Below are 27,754 nucleotides of genomic sequence, written 5' to 3'. Positions count from 1 at the left end.
TGCCTGTAGCATCTTGTCTCAAACTACCATCAGTGCTGTCTCTGTCCCATGTAAGAGGCGAAAGCCCGATTGTAAGGGATGAAGCAAGCTTTGGCCCTCAACGTAATCCTGAAATTGTTTGTCGACTACCTTTTCCAATATTTTACCTGGCCAAGGAAGACCGGCAATTTGACAATAGGTATTGTAGTCCTCAGGGTCCAAACTAACTTTTTTCAACAGCGGGGACACAACCGATAGTTTCAAGGCATCTGGAACTAACCCCTGGGTAAGTGAGAGGTTAACAAACAGTTGAGAGGCAGTCAGGCAAACAACACTTCCAGAGCAAGATGAGCAGAGGACCAATGAGCATGCAGTTACGCACTTCCTACGTTTCCATTTCGGACCCTGTTCTGAGGTATAACTTTTGCCACCTTCATTAGACACCTCATTTAATAACTAATTTAGTCTTATTCAAGATTACTGCAATTCAGATGCACAGGCTTTAATGTGAAAGAATAGGGCTAGAAAACCAGGACTGTTTATTACCACTCTGACTAATTTACAAACTCATTTTTACAATGAATCCAAGTGGGTACATTATGGATCCACTTCTGGGTCTTCCATTCTTACAGAAAATACAATCACGATGACTTACAGTAAAGCTATTTTTTTTTTAACAATAGTAGAACATGATGCGGACACTCATCAATCTAGTCTGTCTGATTCCATATAATACATCCTGGCCTCTTGTAGTTAAGTAATCTCTCACATTGGTTGTCCTCTTGAATGTGTCAGCTGCTTCCCCCTAGGTGCCTTCCAGTGTGAGTATTGCCACGTCTGTGTTGTTGGCCTTCTGCCCCATTTACAACTCTTTTTTTCCCCACAGTTGTTGGTTCTTTACTGTTTCTTTTAATCCCATTCTAGAACTCTCCAGGACAGGTTCTCTCGATCCACTCATCTTTCTCTTCACACCTAGACTTTCCTGTTTTCCCTTTCCATGGGTCTGGGGCTTCACATATTTTCCTCTTGGGCGACTGCCATTACTTTTCACATCCAATCATAGCACTACAGTGCTCCGGCCAAGCTTCTTCATGATCCAGGCCCTTCCATCATGATCCAGGCCCTTCCAACATTCCACTGTACACCACCCAGTCCCTAGTGGCATCTGCTGCACCCACAGTGCAACAAACTGTTGAATTCCCTAGTGTGCGAACACATTGTCACAGATGGCTTCAATCAAGAATTTGGTTAGGTAGTTCAGTTATTTCATAGTCAGATTTCAACTTCACTGATGATATAATACAGGAAGGCCAGTATCATGCAAGTCCCTTGTTTTGCCCTGAACAACCCATCCATGGACTCCCTCCACCCTAGCCCAGGCTTCCATACTCCCCAGCCAGTTGTAAGGCAAGACAGGTGATGGGTAACACATACTATCTGGTACTAGCCTGCACTACAGATGACAGCCTTAAAGCCATTTAAATGAGAGCCTTAAAGCCAAAGCCTTTTTTGTCTTCCTACCTCTGGGATTTTTGTAAGGAAACCCTACTCTGTTGATTCCAGACAGTATGATTTTCCAGATGTGCCCCTCTCTCTCTCTCTCTCTCTCTCTCTCTCCCCCTCTCTCTCTCTCTCGCTGTCTCTCTCTCTCGCCCTCTCTCTCTCTCGCTGTCTCTCTCTCTCTGTCTTCTTGCCTCTCCTCCTCTCTTACTCTGCTTACACTCCCTCCTTCTTTCTTTCTCCTCTCCTGTCCCCCCTCTCTCCCTCTGCATCATATTATCTTGCTTCCTCCCTCCTTATCTCCTAAAACTCCCTCTGCTCTCCCTTCTCTCTCCCTCCCCTGGTCTTTCCCACTCTCCTCCCTGCTCTCTCTCTTGCTCTTTTATTACTTCCTCCTGTCTCTCTTCACCTCTCTGTCCTTTCCAATCTTTCTCACAATCCCCCCTTCTCTCTCTCCTCTTGCTCCCTCCTATTCTTCAAACGCCCCCTCTACACTGGTATCCTCTCACTTCCGCTCTATTTCACTCCCTCTTTCTTTCTGTACGAATCGTGCTTTCTAATAGCTGTCTTCACCCCCTACTCTCACTCTCTCCTATCTCCAAGACCCTCCCTCTCTACTACCCTCATCCTAAAAACCACAATCACAACAACCATCCCATTCCCTCATGCTTTTCACCACTATCTCTCACACACAACACCTTGCCTACACTTTTCCAATATCTCCAGAAAACCTTCAGCACTTGGCTGTAACTTGGACCTCCCATTGGTCTCTCAGGCGTCCAACACTCCTCCTGCCCTCACCCAAACACCCTTCATCCACGCTTGCGAGCACGGGTCTTTTATACTCGAGCCTCCCTTTGCTTGCTCGCCCATCCCGTTTGTCCCTACTAGCACCCAACTGATGTGGTCCCTCTATCCCTATGTTTTCCCCGAAGGCCGGGTTACACTGGCGCATCGTTTTAAAAACCCCATTTGGCCCTGCCCCCTTTCTGTTCGTGGAGCTTCTGTGGCCTGGTCTCGTTTGCGTCTGCTGCGCACGTCAGTGTCCTGCAGCCCATGGAAGTTAGTGTTCCCGCCTTTAGTCTGGATGGTGTTGAAGGAATGATACTTGTGTTGGGCACCCCAGTTTCCTCCTCTCGCAGGGTTCTCCATCGCTGATGAACTAGATGCTGGAGCCTGTGGCACTGTAAGTAATAATTAAGAACTCTGATCAGACAAGAGGCTGGAGGGAATGGTCAGACAGACAGTGGTACAAACATTAAAAGCATGCCAGGCACGTTCATTGTTAGTTGAGATTGGTTGCACACGGGGGCATATGATGGCAGGAGAGTTTGGCACAGGAGGGGGCATGCACCTGACTAATATTGTGTGTCTTTGTGTGTGCACAAGGAAGCTTGAAACGGGTGGACTGGGAACCAAAAGAGGCCATGGAAATAATTTTCAAAGTGGCACCATATTACACATTTTCATCAAGGCCAATCCTTTTACTGTGAGAACAGTTGGTACTAAAATAGATTACCACATAAGAGGCTCACAGTGCAGAGGCCTACCGGGAAATTTCCAGAGTTCCCTATTGGCCAGTCCACCCCTGATTAAGCCGCGTTCCTCCAACTCATTTAGCCCTGGCAGGAGACCAGTCTGCGGCCGAGTTAAAATGGATGCATCTCAGGGTTAACCCATATACATGCTCCTATACCTAGAACTCTTAAAAACAAATCTTGTTGATTGGTTTTAGGATGAGTGAATTAGGAAGTAGAGATTCATTGCCAAGGTAAAATAGGTTGTGGTTATGTTGAGAGGAGAGTAACATTATTGCTTGATGGACGGCAAGGCACACTAACTATCAGCGCTGGCTGATGATGAGATGATTTTCAGAAAAGCTCGAGTACTACAGATTGAAATGCAAATGAATTCGCTATGTATTACAAATATGTGTTCTGTTCCTTTCAGGGCAGCTGCTTATAGCAAACTGGGCAAGTACATTGAAGCAATAAGAGACTGTGAGACAGCAATATCAATAGAACCAAGTTACAGCAAGGCCTACGGAAGAATGGGGTAAGCTTTTTAGTGCTCCTCAAGAGGCGTTTGGCATTATGTAATGCTTCTGGCACTTCTCCATATTTCTGGCAAATGTTTCTTGCTTTCAATACATTTTCCAAAGTTAATATTGATTACCAAAATGGATGCTTCCTTTTTTAGATCTGTCTCTCTAATAGCACTTGTGCCAGCTGAGAGGCAAAATAATGATGTATGTTTACTCAAAGGGGCTCGTGGAAGTTCTGGAAGCGGGTTCTAGGCAGAATTGCAAAGATTAGCATTGCGTCACTTCTAGACAACTGTAATACTAGCTTGCGTCACATCTAGACAGAATTATGAAGATTAGGTCTGAACATAGTCACTAGCAATCACCGTCCCCCATTAGGCTGTCTGGCCCTATCATATCTCCTGTCTCCAATAGCATTTAGCCTGACTGTGCCAGATAGCTATACCTCGTATTTAGCCTGATTGTGTCAGATAGCCATACCTCGTAATGTAGCCCGTTTGTGCCAGATAGCCAAACCTCATATTTAGCCTGATTTTTGTAATATTGTGCCAGAGTGAAAGACCCATTTAGGTATTTTTCTCCCATTATCCAGGTGTCCCAAACCTAGGTCCTACTGTAGTTGACTGTCTGAACAACCCATTAGGCTTTTTCACCCATTATTCAGGTGCCCGCAAACCCAGGTGCTACTGTATTTGACTGCTGAAAGACCCATCAGGCGTTTTCTACCATTATCCAGGGGTACCAAACCTAGGTGCTACTGTATTTGACTACTGAAAGACCCATCAGGTATTTCTCCCATTATCCAGGTGCCAAAAACCTAGGTGCTACTGTATTTGATTGCTGAAAGACCCATTAGGTATTTTCTCCCATTATACAGGTGTCCCAAACCCAGGTACCACTGTACTTCACTGCCTACAAATCTAGATGCCAATCTATTTAGTGTCTACTGCTGTACCCCAGTAAGGCGTCCCTCCCACCACCCAGCTGTTCCCAAATCCAGGTGCCACTGCATTCAACCATTTATTGTTACCCCATCCCAAAATCCAGATTCTAAAGTGCCTTATTTCCTACTGTAGTACCCTTTGTTAGGCACGCCTCCTCCCCCTTTGCTTTCGCAAAGGCACTCCACAACAAACGTTTGCCCTCACAGTTGTCTTCCCTCTCCACCTATCGTCCTCCTCATACCCCCATGCCCTCCCCCCTTCTGGACTCACCCCGCTGCTCAGACTTTCGCTCCTGAGAGACCACGAATAACGAGACCATGCTGTCCACATTGGACAAAGAAAAAGACCGCTGCCGCCGAACTACATCAAACCATACGGTATGTATACCTTAAACCATGTCTGTGGACCCAGGCCGCAGGCACGGCCATCCATCCATGCACCATAGAATGCAGCTATGGCTATGCCATTCCGGTCTAGCAGCACACATAGCCGTCCACACTGAAGCCCCTGACGTACTTCACACCTCTGCCACGAGCATACAGAGACTACCAACGAAAATAAAATTTGGTAAAGCTGGGCAAACATCGAATCATCAGCAATAGCACTCTTTCCTGAACCACCAACAGCGCCCACCCATGTGCCTGACCTCTGGGCTGCTTACTGGAGCCTAGCCAGCCACCCAAGTCCTAAATCGGCGAAAATGCACACAAGCATCTCTTAATCTAAACTCTTAGAGCTTCCTACACATTGACTGCTGTCACTGAGGGCATTGCAACCACAAAGCGCACTGAGGTCATACAAATGGGGAAAGAGTATTGTATTGTATTGTATTGTATTTATTTATAATGCGCACCAAACCCAGGGGTAGCCAGGCGCAAAGGCAGCAAGAGGGTTGCAAAACTTAGTTACATACAGTAGGGTGAGGTCCAGCTGCGGTTACAGTGCCGGACGTATCACGCCAAATAGGAAGGGTAGAACATATACACTATAGGCAATACTATATACATATTTACATTCAATGAGGTAAGGAGCCACAGGGTAGTGGCGCATCTGGGCATCGGAAGGTCATTATGAGTCGAGAGATTTGAGCCAGTGGATAGTCCTTGCTCTGAACTGTTGGTAGGGTAGGTCCTCCCTGCAGGTGGGAGGAAGGGAGTTCCAGAATTGCGCTGCTTTTACTGGAAAGCTATTGCCTCCAGACATTGTACGTTTGAACCTGGGCACCAGAAGGAGGTTGGAATTGGCCGTTCTCGAGGGGCGAGAAAGGGTGGGTCTAGTAAATCTGGCGATGAGGTATTGAGGGGCTGCTTGGTGGAGGCATTTATGAATCAGAGATACCGATTTAAGGAATATCTTGTCCTTGGTGGATAACCAGTTGACAGATCTTCCGGAATCTGAGATATGGGCTTTCTTCGGGATACTGAGGGCCGGTCTAAGGGCATTATTTTGGAGGATTTGGATTTTATTTGAGATATATTTGTTACAACCTACATATAGAGCGTTGCAGTAGTCCAACTTGATAGGATCAGTGCCCTGGCCAAGGTGGTACAGTTGGAGGGGGAGAGAAAGGGTTTGGCTGCCCTAATGAGTTTGCAAGTGTAGGAGGTGGCGGAGGCCATTGCATTCACTTGTTTTTTGAAGGTAAGGGTGGAATCTAGATAGAAGCCGAGGGTTTTAACCTCCTTAGCTACCTTGATCTTGTTATCGTCAATTATGAACAATGAGTATTTGTGCCCCAGCTTGTTGAGGTAGTGTGTAGAGCCTAGAATAAGGAGTTCCGTCTTGTCATCATTCAGGCATAGACCGTGTGAGGCCATCCATGCATGGATGATGAGGTACACTTTATTAACGAAGGCCAAATCCTTGTCGTAATCCCCCGACAACAGGATGAGGATCTGGGTATCATCGGCGTAATTAGTGTAGGCGATACCGAGATCGTCTAGATCATCGAAAAGGGGCTTCGTGAAGATGTTATAAAGTGTAGGGGAGACGCAAGATCCTTGAGGCACGCCGCAAGTGATAGGTGTAGGGTCGGCTGCTGCTGACAATGAGAAGACTCTCATCGGGCGGTTATTGAGGAAGGATTGGATCCAATTGGTTGCTTTTTGAGAGAAGTGGGCAGCTTTTTGTAGGTGGTTGCACAAGATCTCATGGTCGACCAGATCGAAGGCCGCAGAGAGATCAAGGAGTAGCAATAGTGCTGTCTTACCCTGGTCTCTCAGCTCGTCTATCTGTGCCTTGAGATCTATAAGTGCAGTTTCGGTTCCATGCTGTAGCCTGAAGCCCGATTGTCGGACGCCTAGGAGATGGAAGTGCTCAAGGTAATGTTGGATCTGGTGGTATGCTATTTTGTTGATGATTTTAAGAAGGAACGGTACTGTGGTAATGGGGCAGTAGTTAGTTGGAGTGGATGGGTCTAAATTCGGTTTTTTAAGCAGAGGGAGGACCCAGGACTGTTTTAAATTATTAGGTACGGTGCCTGATGTGAAAGACGCATTTATTAGTTTGGTAATAAATGGTGCGAGATCACGGGCTGCATCCTTAATCCGTTGAGCGGGGCATAGGTCTCCGTGGCAATTTGAAGGTTTGAGGGTGAGAATAGTATTTTCTACCTCTTTGGTGGATACTTTATGGAAATTAAGGGGGGGGGTTGTGCGCTGGGGGGATGATTGAGTCAGGTGAACCTTTTTATGGGAGGCAGTACTCGGCTTAGTAGAGGAGAGCAGAGATTCTTTTTTAATGCTTATCTTAGTCTTAAGGGAGGAGATTTTGTTCGCTAGGGCATTTTGTATGCCCGTGCACCAGTTTTTATCTTTGATACACGAGTCGGGCACTTGGATCGGGGATTAAACCTCTTTAAGTATTGTGAAAAGCTCTCTAGTGTTAGATTTAGCTTGTGAGATTCGCGTACTATAAGACGTTTGTTTGGCCAATATAATTTCTTTTTTATATTGGGAAGCTAGACTGCTCAAGTTTTTTTTGTTATTTTCTGAGGGGTAAAATCGCCAGATTTTTTCACAGCGTCGCTTTTCCTGTCTGAGGGCTTTAAGATGAGGCGAAAACCAGGAGTTGATGTGTTTCCGGGGCTTGCTCTTTTTTAGCTTCAAAGGGGCTATGGCATCAAGGGATGAGAGCATGATTTTATTATAGATGTCCACCATCGTGAGTGGATCTGTAGGATCCGGGATGGCATTCAAGGTTGGTGTGATTAGCGGGATCAAGTTTTCGGGGGTGATGTTTTTTTTATTTCGGGATTGGACAGCTGGAGCTGTGCTGTTAGCTTGTGCTGGGGTTGCCTCTAGGGTGAACGAGATCAAGTAATGGTCTGTCCAAGGCTGTGGAAGTATGGCAGAGACTAGGACTGGGCAGTTGTGCACAGCTAGCCAGTCCAGAGTTCTCCCTTTGATATGGGTGGGCTCAGTGATCTTCTGGGTGAAGCCCAGTTCCTCTAGGGTGTTATTGATAGTACTGGCATTGGCGTCTGCAGGGTCGCTAAATCCTAGGTTAAAGTCTCCTAGTAAGACGCGTTGTGAAGAGTTTTTAAGATTGTTTGATAAGATGTCTGTGAGGTATTCTTCAAATGACCTTAGAGGGCCCGGTGGTCGGTAGATAAGGTGAATGGAGATGGATTGATTATTAGATAGTGTTAACTTGGCGGTTAGAGATTCACAGGAGCTAACATTAGTGGGTGATTCAATTGTAATAGGGAATTTAGTTTTGGCTATGATGGCAAGACCTCCGCCTCTAGAGGTGGTACGATCAAGTCTTAATAGCGTGTAGTCATCTGGTACCGCTAGCATAATTGCAGGGCCTGCTGTGGGGTGAAGCCACGATTCGTTGACCGCTAAGAAGTCCAGGTCTTCGTTGTGTAGCAGGTCGGCAATGTCTGATGCATGGGCTACCATGGAGCGGGCATTTATTAGTGCACCCTTAGTCCTGAGATCTACTGGGTTTAGGGGTGGTGGCACAGATTCGTGCGTACTTTTCTGGTCACGGATAGGCTCACGGTGGAGTCTACTGTTCAATTGAAGAGTGTGTAGGGATGGATTCCTAGTCACCTTATTGTGGGCTGGTTTAGATGGAAGGTCATAGAGCCTTGGGAGCCTGGCACGTAATCTAAGGTTCCTCATGAGAACAGGGCAAGGTGTGGAGGTCATTTCAGTTAATGTGTATGGGTTATATGCGGGCTCAAGTGCTGGTAAATTGGGTAGCATGGTTAGGTATTGGCTGTTCAAGATGTGCAGTATTGATCTCAGTAACACGGTATAAAGCGCATGGAGATACATTGTGATATTGGGCAAGATAGGGCTAGTACAGTGTAGTTGTTGTCCGGTAGCGTAAGGTCTAGTCTAATGGGTCACTTAAATTGGATTTTATCAATCAAGGCACAAAGGCATAGGTCACTAGCAGGGTGCATAAGCAGAGGGTCATCTGAATTCGATTTTAGCAATCAGGACACAAAAGCATAGGTCACTAGCAGGGTGCATAGGCAATGGGTCACCTAAATTCGATTTTAGCAAACAGGACACAAAAGCATAGGTCACCAGCAGGGTGCCTAGGCAAAGGGTCACCTAAATTCGATTTTAGCAATCGGGACACAAAAGCATAGGTCACTAGCAGGGTGCATAGGCAAAGGGTCACCTAAATTCGATTTTAGCAATCAGGACACAAAAGCATAGGTCACTAGCAGGGTGCATAGGCAAAGGGTCACCTAAATTCGATGTTAGCAATCAAGGCACAAAAGCATAGGTCACTAGCAGGGTGCATAGGCAAAGGGTCATCTGAATTCAATTTTAGCAATCAGGGCACAAAAGGAGTGTCATGTATGAGGCAAATGTAAGGCACAGGCAAGTAGGTACAAAATTAGGCAATACATATGTGCTAAGGCTGGTAGCAATTGTGGGCGAACAGACTCAAGTTCAAGTTGTGAGGCACAACGGAGTTCGGCTATACAGATATCCTAATGTTAGCGTCAGATGTGGGCCTAGTAGGTAATGGACAGTGCAACGTATACAGGCATAGTTCAAGTGTCGTTGCATAGTGAACATTAGTGGGCAGAGCAGTAGTTAGTTAGCGGGCTGGAATGCAGTGATCAGTAGGACAAGCATTTCAGGTTATCAATGAAAGCTGGTTTTAGGCATAGCGTCAACAGCAACTGACTTGGAATGGCAGATGCAATATTACAAAAGTTGCGGGTCAGGTACAGTATAATGATATGAGTCCTGCAGTAAATGCCCCTAGGGCCTTACCGTGAGAGTCTCAGTGGAGCCGGAGAGGTAGATAAGGTGCAGCGCCTGTGCGCTACCATTGCGCTAACAGGCGCAAACATGGCCTTTGTACGGCCTTTGTGCAGGCCGCAATACTAGTACAATACAACCTTCAGAGTGCTCAAAAACATCAGATAGAGTCCCTTGTAGAAATTATAATTATCTTCTGTAATTGTTCCCCCTCCCCGACACTTTTATAAAGAAAACTGTTTCTGCTGAAATTCTTCTCAGGCTTTATTTTCAAATGTCCACATCTCTTCAGGATGACTTGGCAAGACAACTCTGTCTCCCACCTTTGGGTATTGGGATTTAACCGGACTCCTGTGGTTCTCTCGTGGATGTCTTTATATCACAATTGCAATATTCACCAGCCAGATCAGCTATTTTAGCCTTGGCATACAATTTTCAATCTCTTTGCCTCTGTTATCGTGAGGCCATGTGCCCTATAAACTCTCTTAAATTCTCATAATCTTGTCAGCTCTTCCAGCTGTGACATGCAAGGGTCATAACCTTTTCGCTTTGTTTTCGTGGGGCTGTGTGCCCAGTAAACGTTCTTAAATTCTCATACTCTTGGCCGCACTTCCAGGCATGACATGCAATGTACATAATGTCTTTCCTCTGCTTTCGTAGGGTTGTGTGTGTGTCGGTAAACTTGCTTAGACTCCCATACTCTTAGATGCTCTTCAGCCGTGACATGCAATGTTTGTAACTTTTTCCCACTTCTTCTGTAACTGCCTCGATTTCCGTATGCCGTGAAACCAACAATTCCAGGACTTCCTGGCATCTCCAAATCAACAGCAGCTGTGTTCCGGACAGTGCTACTTCCACCTGACAAGCGCCTGTTCCGCTGGAACTCTGCGATCCCAGCTCCTCTCCAGTCTTTGGTCTCAGCATCTGTTTCAGGGCCCCAGGCCCACCACTGTTCATCAGTGGTCGCACCACCAGAGAAGACGTCGAGTCTCGTTCCCTATCTGGAGCCTCTTGCTCAGTCAAGGCCCCCGCTGTCCACCCTCCAGCTAGCAGGTCTCTCCACACATGTTGCCGCTGGCCCCATGGCTCGATTTGGCTCTGCTCCCTCCAGGACGGCATTGCTACAGAGGCTTGCCTCTGCATAGCGGTTCTTCACCTCCCTCTGTGGGGAAACTTTCTCTCTTCATACACGTCATTGTAACAACAAGAATTGTCTTCATCTTCTTTGACTATGGTATTCAGGCGGTGTTCAGCACTACCTGAAGTCAATAGAGACAAAGGGCCTCATCACGAGTTGGCCGGTACCCAACTTTATTTGCGTTAGCGCCCACCCATCCAGCGATATTACCGCCGGATCACTGGTTGGGCGCTGTTACTCCCCATTCCCCATTGGGTGTTACTGTGCAGTAAAATGTGCGAAAATTGGCATTGTTCTGGCGGTAATACAACTGGATGGGTGGGCGCTAACGCAAATAAAGCTGGGCGGTATCCCAGCCGGGATACCGGCCAACTCGTGATGAGGCCCTTTGTCTCTATTGACTTCAGGTAGTGCTGAACACCGCCTGAATACCATAGTCATAGAAGACTCGAGATTGGGCGTCCCTTAAATGCAGCGGTAACACCGTTACTGCCGCATTTAAGGACTACGCCCCAACTCGTGATCAGGCTCAGTGAAGGATCTTTGTTGAATATAGTCTTTACTGGAGAACATAAGAAGAAGAGGTTTGGAATGTGAGTTCCATCGTGGAATGGGAGTCTTTGTCCCCAAGAGGGGAGACACTCCCAGTGAGGTCCCACTCGCCCAGACCCCTAGAGAGGGTCTTGTTTAGCAGGATCACCTTCCTAGCCTCAAAGGGGGTGGCTCCCTTCTGGGGAAAAGGGACGAATTGTCCAGATTCATCACTGAGATGTACCAGGATCCGGTCATGGTATCAAGGCCTGATAGGCCCTATCTATCTCCATCTGATCCTGTATTTCCAGCTGTAGTGCAGAGGCCAAGAGCTTTAGTATGAATGGCTTCAACGCTCACCCTTCGGCAACCAATGGCCCTCTGAGGAATTCTATGTTGTTTAGTCTTTCTGTAGATTCTTGGTCATCCAAGCAATCAGAGTAAATTAATTTGTCTGATGAGCCGTTGATCTTCTCCCTTCAGTGTGTACTTCATCCTGTGGTGTAGAGATGCAGCCTTCTGCTTCATCCAGCCTGGAATACATCGTGCTTAGGCTGAAACATTTCTAGCACATCGTTTTTGATTGAGGAGAGATCTTTCGACATCGATTGTAGCAACGAGTACACGTTCCTGGAGGTGGGGTCTTTGTCAGTCCTGATCTAGTCCACGGAGTTGTCGGACAACTCCTCATCTGAGTATGGTTTTTTGAGGAGTCTGGAACGAAACGCTGACACATGTGAGCCATGATTTTGGTTAAAGACTTTTATTGAAAATAAGAGGTTGGGAAAATGCCTCTATGACCCTGCCCTAAGAGGAATTTCCCTACCTAAACCAAAAACGAAGGATCTGTCTGTGTCAGAATGTCCAAAACAAAACTGTCTGTGTCCAAAGTTCTAAGGGGAAGATGGTAATGTCTTTAGCCTTGGGTGGTTTAGAAAAGTGTTCAAAAGGGAAGAATAAATAGCTGCAACACAAAGGTTCTTCAAGGATAAAGATCCTTGCTCCAGAGGGTGGTTCCCTTCCCCTGGATTCCTCTTTACTTTCTGATATTATCACAAGTATCAGTTATTTGTGCCTTTCTTGACCAGCAACAACACTGATACACAAACCTGTCTGGTTTTGTACTTGTGTCTCTTTCAGGATACCTGGTATACTCTCCTGCCAGGGTTTTGCAACTTCTCTTCTGGTTAACACAACCCATTTTCTAGTCCTGATATTTCTTCCCGGTACTTTTTTAACTTTTGCACATTTTGTGTGCCTGCCTGGTTTACTCTCCTGCCATGGCTTCTTGTATTCACACACTTGTAATTGCCTGGTATACTCTCCTTCCCAGGCTTCTTGTATTCACCACTTTATCATTGCCTGGTATACTCTCTTGCCAGGGCTTCTTGTATTCACACACTTGTCATTGCCTGGTATACTCTCCCGCCAGGGCTTCTGTTCATAGCTCTCTGCCCTCTCCCAGACTTGCACAATTACCTTGTTTGATAATGTATCTTCTTTATTAAACTTACATTTTATTAAAGTATTGACCATATACATCAAATAAATCAAGTCTTACAGTCCAACGTTTAACCCCCAAAAAGGACGCCCCCGCCCCAAAAGAAAACCTTAGGTCCTGTCACTTCTGCTCAACTGATGGTCTCTGTATAGCCGGTTATGCTCTTCCTCCACTCCCTGCCCTCCATGTAATCAATGGTCCACCGACCATGTACCACTAAGGGGCATTGCCTCGGGTGTGGCCGTTCAGGCCCTATCCCTAGAGAACCCCCAACTGTTCCCACACCCTCAGCTCTGCATCTCTTTGAACCAGTCACTCCCACCTCTGCTAACTTTGTCATTTCCTCAACGCTTCAAATTCTGAACTCTCAATTTCCGTACAGCGGTCCCCACTGTTCCAGGAAGGATCCCAGTCGATCATTAACAATTGCTGTAAGCTTTTCCAGGACAAAAATATCCCTAAATGTAGCTTCCCAATAAGACTTCACCGGAGACTCCTGTGCTTTCCAATTCTGAGCTACTGTGATTCTCCCTGCCTGTAGCATAGCCTCCCCCACATCTTGGGACACCTTGTTTCTTCCCTATCCTCAGGGGAGACACCCAGCAGCATCTGGATAGGCCTCAACAGGAGCACTTCCCTCATCACTTCCTTCATCCAGCTCAAAAGTTCACTTGAATAGACCTGAATCTTTGGGCGGTACTACCACATATGAAAGTGTGACACGATTTGCCCGCACTCCCTGGGACACAGCAGGATAGAGCTATGGAAAAATGTCGAGAGCCTAAGTGGGTCTCTATGCCATCCGTGTAACATTTTAAAATTATACAGAATCGAGTGACTCGCAGAGACTTGCGCAAGTTAGTATAATATACACAAAGTCTTTAATCACACATTTAACAAGGTGCCCTTCCCAGTGACACGTGTTTTGGCTGGATCGCCTTTATCAAATATGGGTAAATACTATAGAATTGCATTGTGATCGTACACATCATTGTTCATTGAGAAATTAATTATGTATGTAAGTATCATCACATAGAAACAAAAATGTAATATTTAAATTAATACGTTTGTCCACATGCACAGTGAAGGATAAAAGAAAAATATTATATGAAAAATAATATAAAATGCAAAGAGACCGATAATGAGGGTTGGTATAAGGAAGGGTTGTAATGGGCAGTGAAAAGAGGGAAACAAAATAAAGAGAAACTAAGTCAGTCAGAATGTCACTCACATTCAATTAAGCTGACTAGTTTCAAATATGTTCAAGAAATTTTACCATCAGTTTGTGTTTAAATTCCTTATTTACTTCTGGTTGTGACTCCCTTAGAGGAAGGATGCCATTTCATTGTCTGAGTTTAAACCTGTGACTGTAGTGTTCAATTTACAAATAGTCTCGCCTCTGCTTTACCTGGCCTAACAAATCTACCACAGGCTCCCTGGAGAATCCGAAAGAAACTATCCGGCAGAACAACAGGCAATGGTGTAAACAGGTATAGGAAGCGAGGGAGGATGTTCATTTTTATAGACAGTACCATCAAATAATCAACAGCGCCCACCGTTCGAGATCCTGCTTTATGGCGCACATCGCAAGGTCAAAAAATAACTTTGCTCAATTTAGTGAGGTCTCTCGAGAAAAAGAATGACCACATAGACAATTTCTTTATCCTCATTCCATACAGACTTGGCCCAATATCCCACCCAGCACTGCCCATCCGGATCGGCATAACCATGGACTTGTCTACATTAATGTTTTTTTTTTTCTTTTATTAAGTTTTAAGACAACAGAAACAACAACAACTGGGCAACAACTTTGGTATACAAATACTCCCCTCTTATCCACCCACCCCCAAAATCACACCCTAACCCCTCCCGGCTTTTCACCCGAACCCCCGACCCCTCACCCCCCCCCCCATTGAGCGGAGTCTTCTTCTGCGTAAATAACAGTCCGCATAAAGTTTGGTTGTGGCATGTAAGGTGCCTTTTCTTTGTCTGACCTTCTACTTATGACTTTGGCCGCCTCTCGGGAGGCTTCCACCAATGTGCGGCAGTATCCAGCTTGGGCGAGTCCTACCTAGATTGGATTAACCCCTCTCAGGGGTTCCAATAATTGTAGGCTCTCAGTTGGCCATTTATACAGCCCATTCTTTTAGTTCTTATTCACATATTTTGCCTTGAATTCACCCCACATTATTTTGTGCGGCACTGGAGCGCAGCGGTTATCCTCTCCATTGTACATATCTTTATGTCGACATTAATCCACTCATTCTTACCCAATGTTTTAGACCCTTTGCATTGATAACTAGACAGGCCTTTGCGGCCAGCATAAGGGGGGCTGCGAGCCCAGGCAACCTAGTGAATTCACCTTCTATTTCCTCTATCCCAAATAGAATCAGAAAAGGCGTATTACTACGATGGATCCCATCGAGATCCTTTATCCAGCCCAAGACTTTGTCCTAGAACACCTTGATGCGGTGACAGCCCCATTACATATGCCAGTAGTGGGTCCTGCTGCCCCCAGATGCGCCAACACTCCGGGTTGGCCGATTGGAACCTCTTTGAGAGCCTGAGCAGGTCATATTGCCATCTATGAAGCAGCTTAATGGCATGACATTTGTACTGCCTGGCAATGGAGACCTGTGAGGCCCCTTTACATATTCTCCCCCAAGGTTCAGGGTCTGTATTCACCCCTGCGTCTCTTTCCTACCTTTGACTCAAAATTTCAGTTGTCCCCTTCCCAGCATTCACCAGTGCACTGTACATAGCCGAGATCAGGCCCTTCGTTCCCCTCCATTTGTCTAGGAGCCCTTCGAAGGGGGTTAGGTCTCTCTGAATCTTCTCCCTCCATTTCTCATCCGTTAGGACCCCTTTTAACTGAAGGTAGTGGAAGACCGAAAGGGGACATATACCCAGTGTCTCTCCCAGGACGGTTATTGAAATAAAGGTGCCCGCTTTCCATAGTTGGCCTACCCTCTCCAGCCCTGCCTCGAACCAAGCTTGGAACCTGTCTGGGTTTGGTATAAACTCACGAACCCTGGGTGCCCATATATGGCTCAGCGGGGATGGCCATGTGGGCACTCCTTGCATGTCCGCCACACCTCCCATATGGTGCCCAAAATCCGATGTTCCCTGACCCTACGTAGGAGCTTCCTTCTCGGTATCCACAGCCACTCCACTTCTTTGGAAGGGGCTAGATTATTGTTGTCCAAATCCACCCACTGAACCCCCTTCTGCCCTCGCAATTGGGGTATTAGGACCCTCAGCTCTGCTGCTTCATAGTACTTTTTCAGGTTAGGCAGCCCCCCCCAATCTTTGGGCAGTGTAAGGACGTTGTATGCTACTCTCGCTTTCTTGCCATCCCATAAGAACTTCAGCATCGACCCCTTCACCTCACGTAAAAAAGGACTCAGGAAGGTGGATCGGGAGCATCTGCAACGCATACACAAATTCAGGGAGGCAAACCATCTTCAGGGCGTTTAGTCATCCCAGCCAAGATATGGTAAATTTCCCCCACTTTTCCAGATCGGCCCTCAAACCAGCAACTAGAGGAGGGAAATTAGCTACAAATAGGTCCCCCAGTTCCCTGGTGAGATTAATCCCCAGACATCGCATTGTTTCCCCTCTAACTGTTACTCCCAATGGGACCAATCTGTCGTCATCGCCCTTTGGCGAAAGGGGGCAACCCTGCCTCATCCCCCTGCTTAGATGGAACCACCATGAGTAGGCTCCATTGGCGGCCACTGATGCCCTGGGTGAGATGTACACAGCCATTATCCCCTTCTTGAGCTTAGACTCCAGCCCTATCTTGTCCAGAACCTCTCCCAGGAATCCCCATTCCACCCGATCAAACGCCTTTGCAGCATCCACTGAAAGAAGGGCCAGGTCTCCCCCCATTTTCTGACACTCGTAGATTAAGTGCAGAGTTTTCTGCATCGTATCGGCTCTTTGTCGTCCCATTATAAAGCCGACCTGGTCCGGGTGTTTTAGACGGGGCATATGTTTCCAGTGTCACCGCCAGTACCCTCGTATAAATCCTAGTGCCAATATTCAGAAGCGATATCGGTCAGTAGGATCCACAACTTTTGGGATCCCTACCTTCCTTGGGAATCACCGTGATTAATGCCTGCAGGAATGATTCAGGGGCTTCCCCCGTCTGTAGGATATCATTAAAGAGTTTGACCATGAATGGGAGAAGGGGGAAGAAATGATTTGAAGAAGCTGGCCGTGTACCAATCTTCCCGGAGCCTTCCCCAACTGCAGACGTAAGACTGCCCTCTTGACTAAATTCTAAAGTATTCGCCTATTTCCTCTACCATCTCCTCTCGGAAACACAGGGTCCTTCCACAGTGTCTCATTACATCTCCACCTCGACCCTTTCCGCGGCAGACCTGACCCGTCTAAATCTATTTTTACCATATCATGGTTGGACCATGAAACAGGGGGAGATCTCCGAGCCCAGTGCCACATCCAATAACCGACCCGAGACATACAAGTAGTCAATTCTTGTGAACGTACCATGTGGAGCCTAGTAAAAGGTGTAGCCCTTCGTATTCGGGTGGTGACTTCCCCAGACATTCCTGAGCCTGTACATCCCCAACATCTCCATGTCCTCCACACCCCCCTTTCCCTGGGGTTCCTGTGTTCCAGACCCTCCTCCCTGCCTGTGTAGCTTAATATCTGTCCATATATTAGTCACCTCCCAGGATAACGTGGCTAGAGGCCTCCAGCATTATTTTCGGGATAGTCTTTCGGAGGAACCGCTGCTTGTCCGTGTTAGGACAGTACACTGTGGCCAGCGTAAAATTCACATTCTGTACCGAACCAACAACCATTAGGGCCCTGCCTTCAACATCCGCCCATACCTTGGACACCTCCATTTTCAGCCCTTTCCCGATAAGAATGCTGACCCCCGCCTTTCTCAGGGCACTGAATCCCCAATATTCTTGTCCCAGCCCCTCCCAGGAACCCTCCTTTACTCCCCCTTGGCATATTTGGTCTCCTAAAGGAACATCACATCCAACCCCGTTCTACGAAATTCTCTTGCCACTAACAACCTCTTCATGGAGGAGTTCACTCCGTTGACATTTAGCGTACCCACCCTAAGAAGGCCACCTCTCTCAGCACATGGAACTATCGCCATTCTCATTTGCCTGCACCCTTCTCCTCGCTTTCCACCCCGGGCGGCCCTGTCCCATCCTCCAACTCCCCACTGCCACTTGCATTACACTTAAAGAAGACCCCATTCCTGGACCTAGTCCACCCCGCGCCCCCTCCCTTGACGGCATCCGACCCCACCAGTAACATCACCAGGTCGAATTCGAACTACCAGCAGGGACCATCTACTCCACAATCCCTCAACTACGCAATCACCTAACCACTGAGCCCCCCTCCAAACCGGCCAAGGCCCCATAGGTTTCCAATGGCCCCATAATCCCCTCCATAAGGCACTGTCATTTTAGGACCTATCTAAATGTAAACCCCTTGACAACCACTGCATTCGAATTAAAGACTTTACATTGTACCCCGTGTCTTTCAAGGGTCCACCACGGGCGAAGTGTTCATTCTCCTATGCTTCCTGGAGCCCGGTATTCGCCTCTGTTTCGGGCCCTGGATGCACCACTCCCTGTTGTCCGCCCTTTCGTCGTGGTTCTGTTCGCTTTCGGGGTCCCCCAAAAGCTCGGACATACACGTGCTGATGTCCCTCTGTCTTCAACCTCTGTTTGTGTCAATCCATTTCAATATCAAGGAGAATGGGAAGCCCCGTCTGTAGCACACTCCTTTATCCTACAACCACTTCGTCAAGGGCATGCACATCTTTCTCTTGGCCGGGATTAGTGCGGATAAATCTTGGAAGATCGTCAGCCTCGCCGTTCCGTAGGTAATTGGGCCCTTCTGCTTCACCAATATCTTGGTTTTATCGCTATAGTTATGAAGCCGGGCAGTCTGAGGGCCACTGGCCGACCCCCCCCCCTGCTCTGTGTATTCTCTCAACCTTTGCCTTGTCAATGGAGTCGTCATCAAAGACAAATTTCGTAACTTCGTGGAGCATTTATTTCAAGTTCTGCTCTGTCTCTCCTTCCTTGTCCGGGATGCCAAAAAACCGCAAGTTGTTCCTTCTTTCACGGTTTTCCAAATCGTCCATCTTTAGGCGGAATTCTTCTTCCCGACTTTCCATTGCTATCGTTCTTAGGTCTATTTGTGTTTCCAGGGTACTAGAGGGTGTCTGATTGCCTTCCACTTCCTCTATCCGCTCCTCCATCTTGTCTATTCTCTTCGGAATCTTATTGATCCTGCCTCCTATGTCCGTCCTCATGTTCCTTATCTCCTCCAGTAGCTCTGCCACATCCCGTTTGGTTGCAGCTGATTCCTCCACAGATGCCGCCATTTTGTGCTGGAACGGGGCCTCAGGCCCGAAATGGTGTGGCGTTTATTTGTAGGTGGCCAACCTCTGCCTCGCTTCCATACACACCGTGCCGTCGACCTCTGCGTGGTCACCAGTTCGTTTCGTCTGCTTTATCTCCCCTTGGCAAAGGTATTGAGACCTCTAGATCAATGCTTCCTCCTGTGGCCCATTGTTCTCCATGGTCTCATATCCAGCACCTCTGCCCCAGTGGCGGGCACACGCCCCTTGGTAGGGGGTCCACACCACTCAGGAATTAGGGCAGGATGGCAGACAGGCTGCTCCTCAGCAAAGGAAGTGTCTATCTCCGTGTTACCCACTTGATGCCGTATACTTCCTCTTTGTTTCCAGTACAAAGGGTCTGTGCTGGTCATTGCGCTACTCCAGACATTTCTAGGCAGCAGGTCTGGTAAAATGGCCGCACCTATGCCCAGGACCCAGGAGGAGGGAACACACCCCCGGGATTGGGGGCCCACCCCTCCCGGGGTATACGGGTCTTCCTCGCGCCACTTGTTTTAGGTCTGTGACCGGCCCTACCACTTGCGCTGGTCCACTGGGCTTGCAGGATTCTATCTCCCGAGTGTGATCAGTCTTTGAGAAGTAAGGAATCTGGGACAACCAATGGGCCACCTGGTCCGGTCCGCAGAGCAATGGGCCTCTGAACGCTGTGTTGTAGGGTAATTTGTCCCCATTCTGTGTTCCCTTTCAATCACCTTTGTTGGGTGAACTGTAGCGTAGCCCTCCAATTTGGGGATTCCAACATGTGTATTCAGGACCCTTTCCTGCCGTGATCACAGTTATGACTGGCACAGGCCTCCTCGCCCCTCCCAATGGTATCAGCAGTGTCCCAATACTCCACTTCACTCCCTGTACCTATGCGGCCCAGCCAGGCTGTTCATTCAGGTCGGAGTGTAGGGAAGTCGGCCTGGGACGGATCAGGTCTACAGCACAGGGGTCTGGCAGCGCTGGTGATTTGCCCCTCAGTATAAACCCCTTCCTTAAAGTCGGGCGGTCCAACCTTAATCTGCTCTGCAGGCGGGCCTTCACCTGGACCTCCCGAGACTGCACAGTGTCTGGGGCCGTATGCTGTCCACTAACGCAGCTGCCCCCCAAGTGCTCCTCCCCACCAGTTCTTCTGAGGGTCTACTTTTTCCCTCGTTGCGACCTCTGCCGTGGTGCTGTGTACTGCAACAGTGCTCCGCTGCGACCTCTGTCGACTTGGAGAGCTGGCCCCTGCTGTTCCACGGGGTTCACGGACGCCGCGCACCTCTCGTATCCGACTACTCAGCTGGGGTCATGTAGATACCTTAGACATGGGGAAGGGTACGTGGGCCCAACACATCACTTTTCCACCATTCTCTGTCCCTCCTGGTCATCTCCGGGTCACGGCAGGCGAACGCAGGGCCATTAGCTCCACCGACGAAGTTCCTCCTGAGGCGGGGGATTCACTTTTGTTTTCGCCTCCATACTCCAAGGCTGTTTTGTAGCGAATCCCGGGCCACGTTTTGCTGCTTTTGGGACTGGTGGTGCAGGGGAGGGTCACACACCTCCCAGTCCGATCTGTTCATGGGGGGGGGCAAAAAAGTGAGGGCTCGAGCACTTTCAGGGACCTCGGGACCGGAGGATTATGCAGAGGCTGCCTGCATCTGCGCACCCCTTGCTGGCCACCCCTACAATAATTTTAACCCAGAAAACAGTACAAAACGTGATATTTGCGCCATCAACTCCGGCAGGGAGATGCTCACCTCGTCCACATATGCCAAGATGTCCTCCGCAAAGAGGGAGAGCTTAAACTCTACCTCCCCACACTGTATCCCTTTGATACTCTGGTTTGATCTCACTGCAATCGCCAATGGCTCCATCGCTAGGGCATACAACAGCGGCGATAGGGGCACTCGTGCCTCTCAACAGTAAAAAGAGGGATGATAACAATCCATTCACCTGGGCTCTAGGTGTCGGGGAACTATACATGGCTGCTATCTTTTTCCTACAATTTCCTCCAAACCCCATTTTACCCAGAACCTTGGTCTTAGAAAGAAAAAGCTTTCGATAGGGTTGAATGGCTTTATGAGTCCAGCGATACCAAGGATACATCCAGATCCATTCTCTGCGTGACATGCATGAGGTCTAACATCCTCCTAACATTATCTGCCCCCTAATGAAACCCACCTGGTCCCTATGGACCAAAGATGGTAGTACTCCCGAAATTCTCCACCCTAACAGTTTAACCAGGACCTTCACATAGGTGTTTGAGAGAAATTGGTCTTTAGGAGGCACAGGTGGTCGGATCTTTACTCTCCTTATGTATAACGACTATTATTTGCCCCAGCATTGTTTCAGGGAGGAACCCCCCTTCCTGTTGTGAAAACCTTCGACAAATGCGGCACCTACAACGAGCAATAGCATTTGTAGAATTTTATAGAGAATCCATTGTACTCCCTTTCATGTCCTTAATCGTGCTAACCAACTCTTCCACTGTTATAGGCTCATCTGTCTGAGCAACTGCCTCCCGGGATAGGCCCAAAACCTGTATTGAATCGAGGAACCTATCTATTTGTGGCTCACCCACATCATATTCCGAAGAATAAAGTTGCTCAGAAAGCCCCGTCATAAACCATACCCCCCTTTGGCTGTCCGGATACTAACCACCATCCTGGAGTTACGGCGCTCTCGTAGTCTACATGCTAAGAGTTTGTCGGCTTTATCCCACTTCTTGTGGTATTTTTGCTTCAAGAAGAGGAGTTTCTTTTCAATATCATGTACCAATAGAGCCTTAAACTGGGTTTTATACGTCTGCAGCTCTGCGTCTCGCTCTGGCGTCCGATAGCTTCCGTGGGGACCTCTGGGCTGAGCTGAATAGCTGCAAACTTTGCCCTCAACTCTGCTTCCTGACTCGTCCTTTCTCTCTTCTTTTGGGCCACAATACGTATTAAGACCCCTCTTAAAGTGGCTTTAAAGCCCTCCATTACAAATCGGGGTCTTACTTCGATGTTATCGTTGGTCCCGAAATAGTCTTTAATTTCCCTAAATAATTCCAGAGCTATTTCCCTGTCCCGCTATAAGTAGTCATTGCACCACAATCTCCCTCTCCTTATACCATGCCCCAAATCTCCCAAGATTACCAGAACTAGGTCATGATTTGGCCAGGGAACCGGGACCACAGTCAAATCAGAAACCAGCCCTTTCAGTGTAAGGTCTACCAATATAAGATCTATCCGGGAGAAGGACCTGGGTACTTGCGACAAATAGGTAAACGGTGGATCCCCACCCCATCATATCTTAGAGAGCCTGTCACTCAGAGTTCTAGATTAATTTTCTGGAATTTCTTGGCCCCTCCCCTCCTCAGAGGGGATTCCCCCACCTCCTTAAACCTTGGTTCCCTCCCCCTAGCCTAGTGGGTCTCTTGCAGGAACATCAAGTCTAGCTTGGTCCATTGAAATGTCCTCAATACGAGTGAACATTTCGTAAGGGAATTAACCCTTCGGGCATTGAGAGAACTCATCCCCAAACTCGCCCCCAAATTACACAACCTGCGAAGGGATAACTAACCCCTAGCGCCATTACAGGCTGTTCAAGCCCACTTTGACAAACAAACCAAATAAACCATTGAGAGACCCTACGTTTCCCCATTGAAGCAAACAGTACCTTCTGCAAAAACCCTTGACAAAAAACAATCCCCAAAAACCCCATACCTTCCCCTCACCCCTCTTGCCCCCAGGCGTCCAGTCACCAAACAGTGCCACTCTTCACCCCGGACTGGACCATCAGCCATACCCTGACCAACTGGCCAAAAAATCCATAACACCCTCATAAGACCCACCCCCTTCCCCCGCAAATCAACTCTCCTAACAGAGATCGCCACCATACCTAGCACCAATCATAGACACTCTCCAACTGGTTTCTTATAATATAATCTCAGAGTTCCTAGTAACCCTCTTACCCCCTAAGAAACCCTCAGTGAATAACCCAACACAGTCAAACCCCACACATTGTAACCCTGTTCCAAACTTTCAACAGGCCTAATGGCCACCTGCCCACAACCATAACCGGATGCTCAAGTCCCTAGAACAGATCAAGTGTTGCCCCTAGGAGGGGTATTCAGCTTTTTAAACTTCCTTGAGCCAGGCATTCATCATCTATTTGGCCCCTTGAGATTGCCTTCCGGGTCTTTATTTTTGTATGCTCAGGATTCCCTAAGAGTTCCGCTATGACCCTCTGAAAGTCATCTTCGGTAACCAGTTTGGAGTAATGACTTTCATATTCAAACAAGAGGGAAAATGGAAGCCCCCATCTGTATCGCACCCCCTTCTCTGCCCGACATTTCATCAGAGAGGTGCACATTCTGCGCCTCACTAAAGTGAACAATGAGAGATCTTAAAAGACCGTTATCCTGGAGGAGCCAAGCTGTACCGGGCCAACTGTCCTGGATTCTCATCTTCTCAGGTTAATTGGTCAAGCGGACCAAGACAGAACGTAGCCCGCTAGTGCTGCCTTCGGCTCTATGTGCCCTGTCTATTTTGGGTTCATCGACGGTGTCGTCGCAGAACAAGAGCTTGGCCACATTGTGGATCAATCGCCTAATGTCCCTTTCTGTTTCCCCATCCTTCTTTCCCTGTTTGAAAGTCATCCATCTTTAAAGTTATTTCTGTCTCTCTCCTTTCTAGATCCGATAACCTCATGTCTATCTATTTGAGTCTCCATCGTGTCCAGGGATGATTGGTTGTTCTCCAGGCCCTGGATTCTCTCCTCCGTTGTGTCGACCTTTTTATCGAGTTCGTCTATTCTCCCCCCTATGTCGGATCTCATGCCCCAAATCTCATCTAGCAGGGCAGCGATGACACTTTTGGTGGAATCGGCATCCTCTGTGTCATCTGCGATGTTCTGCAACCCTGTAGTAACGTCTGGCGTTACCTAGTGCAAATAATTAAATCTCTCCAGAGAGGATTTCCAGTCCATAGGGCGAGGGTGTGTAAAGGCCAGGTACCTATTGCCAGTTTAGCAATGCAGTGTATTGTGCTCCGTTATGTGTGTGTTGGGGGATCACCCACTAGCATAGTCCAGGGGGAGCAAGCAGACAGAGCCAGGGGCGAGGCTCTTCTGCACGCTCTCCCAGTGGACAGGGGCAGAGGCTGTGCCTGAATCACTTGCACTGCTGCGTGGCTCTCTCGGTTGCCTTCTCACCTTTATCACACCCATGAACTCTTTACATCGGGAGGGGGGTGAGTCAGAGAACCCATGCAACCAGCCCGTCCGAGCATGGGGATCTCTCCTGGAACCCCACGCGCACCTACCCATGTTAACTCCACCAACCGGAGCTGGAGGGGTTATCCCGCCTGGGCCTGTGGCTGCCCCCACTGATGAGACGACCCGGGGGTCAGGCCCTGTTTGTCCCGGCCTTCCCCGCTGAGGCGCCCCCCCTGTTAGTTAGGCCCCAGGACCTGCCCCAACCACGTTGCACCGTAGGATCCTAATCCTGATGATTTCCAAACTGGAGATGGGGGTACCCCATTTCTCTACAGTCTCTCGCCTCAAGACACCCTCCACAGAGCTCCCACACCCTCTGAGGCGAGGCCCAGAGTCCTGGTGGGGTACCATACTTACGGCAATATCCAAAGAGCTATAAATGTCATGCTTTGGACGCCACCAGGGCCTTCGACAGCTTGCACTGGAATTTTCTACAGCTAACACTGCAAAAGTTTGGGTATGGGCCAGTTTTCCCCTGCATGGTTTTAGCTAATTATTGTAACCCGACTACTGGTTAACGGGCAGCTCTCGGACTGCATCCCCATACATAAAGGGACTCGTCAGGGATCCCCACTATCCCCACTAATATTTGCCATGGCCATGGAACCGTTGGCACAGGCGGTCAGGGTGGATCAGAGGATTCAAGGGATATCCACTATACAATTGGCACACAAAAATGTGCATTATATGCGGATGACGTCCTATTGTTCCTAAAGGATACAACACATTCCCTTCCAAGGGCCATCACACTATTAAATAGCTTTGTGAGGGTCTCAGGGTTCCATATTAATTACACTAAGTCTAAGGGCCTCATTATAAGGCTCGCACTCCCGTAATGAAGGGGGCAGGTACGGGACCGGCCCCCTTCATTCCGGGAGTGCCGATTACGAGCTTCCCATCGCGGGACCCGGATCGCACGCCTGGTATAACCAGGCGTGCTTTCCGGCTCCCGCGAGGGGAAGAGGGAGGCAATAACGGGCCAGATGTAATCGGCCCGTTATTACCTCCCTCCCCATTCCCATTGAGCCCTATGGGGGCTCAAATGGGAATGGGGCTGGTTTCCTGCAAGAAGGAATTACCGGGTCCTCCTATGTCGGTGTAACCCGGTAAGTCCCCAGTGCAGGAACCCGGTAATGGAGCCCAGAACGGAGGCAGCCATGGAGCTAATAGCTCCATGGCTACCTCGATTCTCGTAATGAGGCCCTAAAGCTCTTAATATCATGGAGGACCCAGCGCAGGTTGAGAAATGGGGTAAACGCTACCTGTTAAAATGGGAACGGAAAACAATAGAATACCTGGGGTTGAACCTAACACCTACATATAAGAGGTTATATGGGGCTAACGTTCTGGGATTATTTGAGTCTTGATCGAGGACCTCAGGAGGTGGGACATGAAGGAACTGTCTTGGTTTGCATGTATAACGGCCATAAAAATGTCTTTACTGCCAAGGTCCCTGTGCGTAGTGGGCTCACTCCCAATACGGATCCCAAACTTAGCGATCAAAAATGTGCAGAGGGAGATTATGCTCTTTATTTGGAAGAAAAAGAAACCCAGGTTGCCCAGAAAGGTCTTGTTCCACCCTCCTGCACTGGGGGGCTTGGGGTTCCCCGACTTTAGCTGATAACTAATGGCTGCACAGGTGGCCCCGATGCTTCAATGGTCTCCAAGGGAGAACTTGAATGGGTGGTCCAACATAGAAAGAGACGCGACTAACATACCTCTGGAGAACTTAGGTTTGCTGACACCAAAACACAGGGGTGTGGGGGGTGTGCTGCAAGACACCACAAAAGCCACCCTCTGGTACTTGGACAAAGCGGTGCAGAGGAAGAAAGTAAAATTGGAGCGAGGCCCACTTATGCCAATGGCTTATAATCCAGGCTTCACACCCAGAATGCAGCCCAATTTTTGGATACATTGGGGGGCTGGACAATCCCTGACACTGGGGGACTTTTATCCAGGCGGGAACCCATTGACGTTTGAGGAATGTAAAGAGAAATTCCAGATACGCGAACGTTTTCATTACACCCAAATAAGATGTTGGATCTCAAACAAAAAAGTAAAAGAAAGGGCCAAAAGAACTCCACTGGGGTTGGAACTCACAATAAAAGAAGGGGTAACTGAGAAAGGGGTCTCAAGGCTTTATCGACTGCTACACGGGTCAAATCCAGGAGATGTCCTTCCGTACATGCAAAATGGGAACATGACTTTAGAGAACCTATTATGGAGGACATATGGGACCAGAAATGGCGCTGGGCAATGAAAAGCTCCAAATGTGTTCCAATCAAGGAATCATATGAACTATGTTTCCGGTGGTGCATGACACCACAACGCATGCACTCTATTAACCAAGAGTATTCTTCTACATATTGGTAGGGTTGCGGACAGATTGGAGACTTGATACACATGTAGTGGGAACGTCCTTTAGCAGAGGTATATTGGAAAAAAATTCTAAGTCACATTAAAGCTGTAACAAAGGTACAATTTCCCCTCAATCCAGCAGTGGTGGTGTTAGGGGTCACGGCGGAGGGAAGTGGCGCCACCCTCATCACCCATATGCTGAGGGCGGCCAGGATCACCATGGCACATTCATGGAAGAACGAGCAGGGGCCCGTGGTAACCATGTGGTGGGTGAGGCTATGGGGAGTGATGGCAATGGAGAAGGTGACGGCTCTGGCTAACAGCACCTATCAAAAGTTCCTAGCGGCTTGGCTTCCATTCCATGAATTTGTGGCATATAGAGAGCAGTACTACTTTAAGCCAACATTGCTTCGTAACTTCTCCATTCTCTGACAACAGACCATGCTCAGCAGCAGTGGCCCTGACCGGTAGGAATAACCAGAGTGAACTAACAACGGAAGGCGTGTCACCTCAACCTTAATTTAGAGAGTTAAACGGAGAAAGGGGGAGGAGGAGTTATACAAATGTTATGAGCACTAAAGTTGGACATTGCAAGGATTGGAACTGAAAAGGGAAAATGCATGTGCGATAATGTATGTTCCTGATCCGAGTTTGTGGCTCATTTTCCAATAAATAAAGTTTTTGTAAAAAAAAAGTTAAACGAATACACGGGGCGCGCTGCGGGGCAGCCGGCAAGATGGCTGTTTAGTTTCCGAGCTCTGTGTCCAGCCGCCTTCAATCCTCCTGTATCGGCAGTTTCCAGCACCATCCGACTTCTGTACCTTGCCCGGACAGTAGCCAGCACCACAGCCTGCACCTGTGTGAAGTTTGGGGGAGATTGC

General features: G+C 48.2%; 1 protein-coding gene across 6 annotated transcripts in view; it reads left to right on the top strand.

Annotated features, from left to right (window-relative positions):
• Positions 1-27,754, top strand: part of SGTB (small glutamine rich tetratricopeptide repeat co-chaperone beta) — a 792,782-nt gene that overhangs the window by 595,063 nt on the left and 169,965 nt on the right. For all 6 annotated transcript variants that reach the window (XR_011280637.1, XM_069627365.1, XM_069627364.1 and 3 more), the window contains one exon: positions 3,430-3,534. Coding sequence is in view for 5 of the 6 variants with exons in the window: in XM_069627365.1 (XP_069483466.1) it covers positions 3,430-3,534 (105 nt within the window). In the remaining variant the exon portion in view is untranslated. The remainder of the gene's footprint in view (positions 1-3,429; positions 3,535-27,754) is intronic.

The sequence above is a fragment of the Ambystoma mexicanum genome, chromosome 6p, assembly GCF_040938575.1.
Source record: "Ambystoma mexicanum isolate Mex_15411 chromosome 6p, UKY_AmexF1_1, whole genome shotgun sequence".
NCBI classification, from domain to species: domain Eukaryota; kingdom Metazoa; phylum Chordata; class Amphibia; order Caudata; family Ambystomatidae; genus Ambystoma; species Ambystoma mexicanum.
This window is presented reverse-complemented; position numbering and strand designations above follow the sequence as displayed.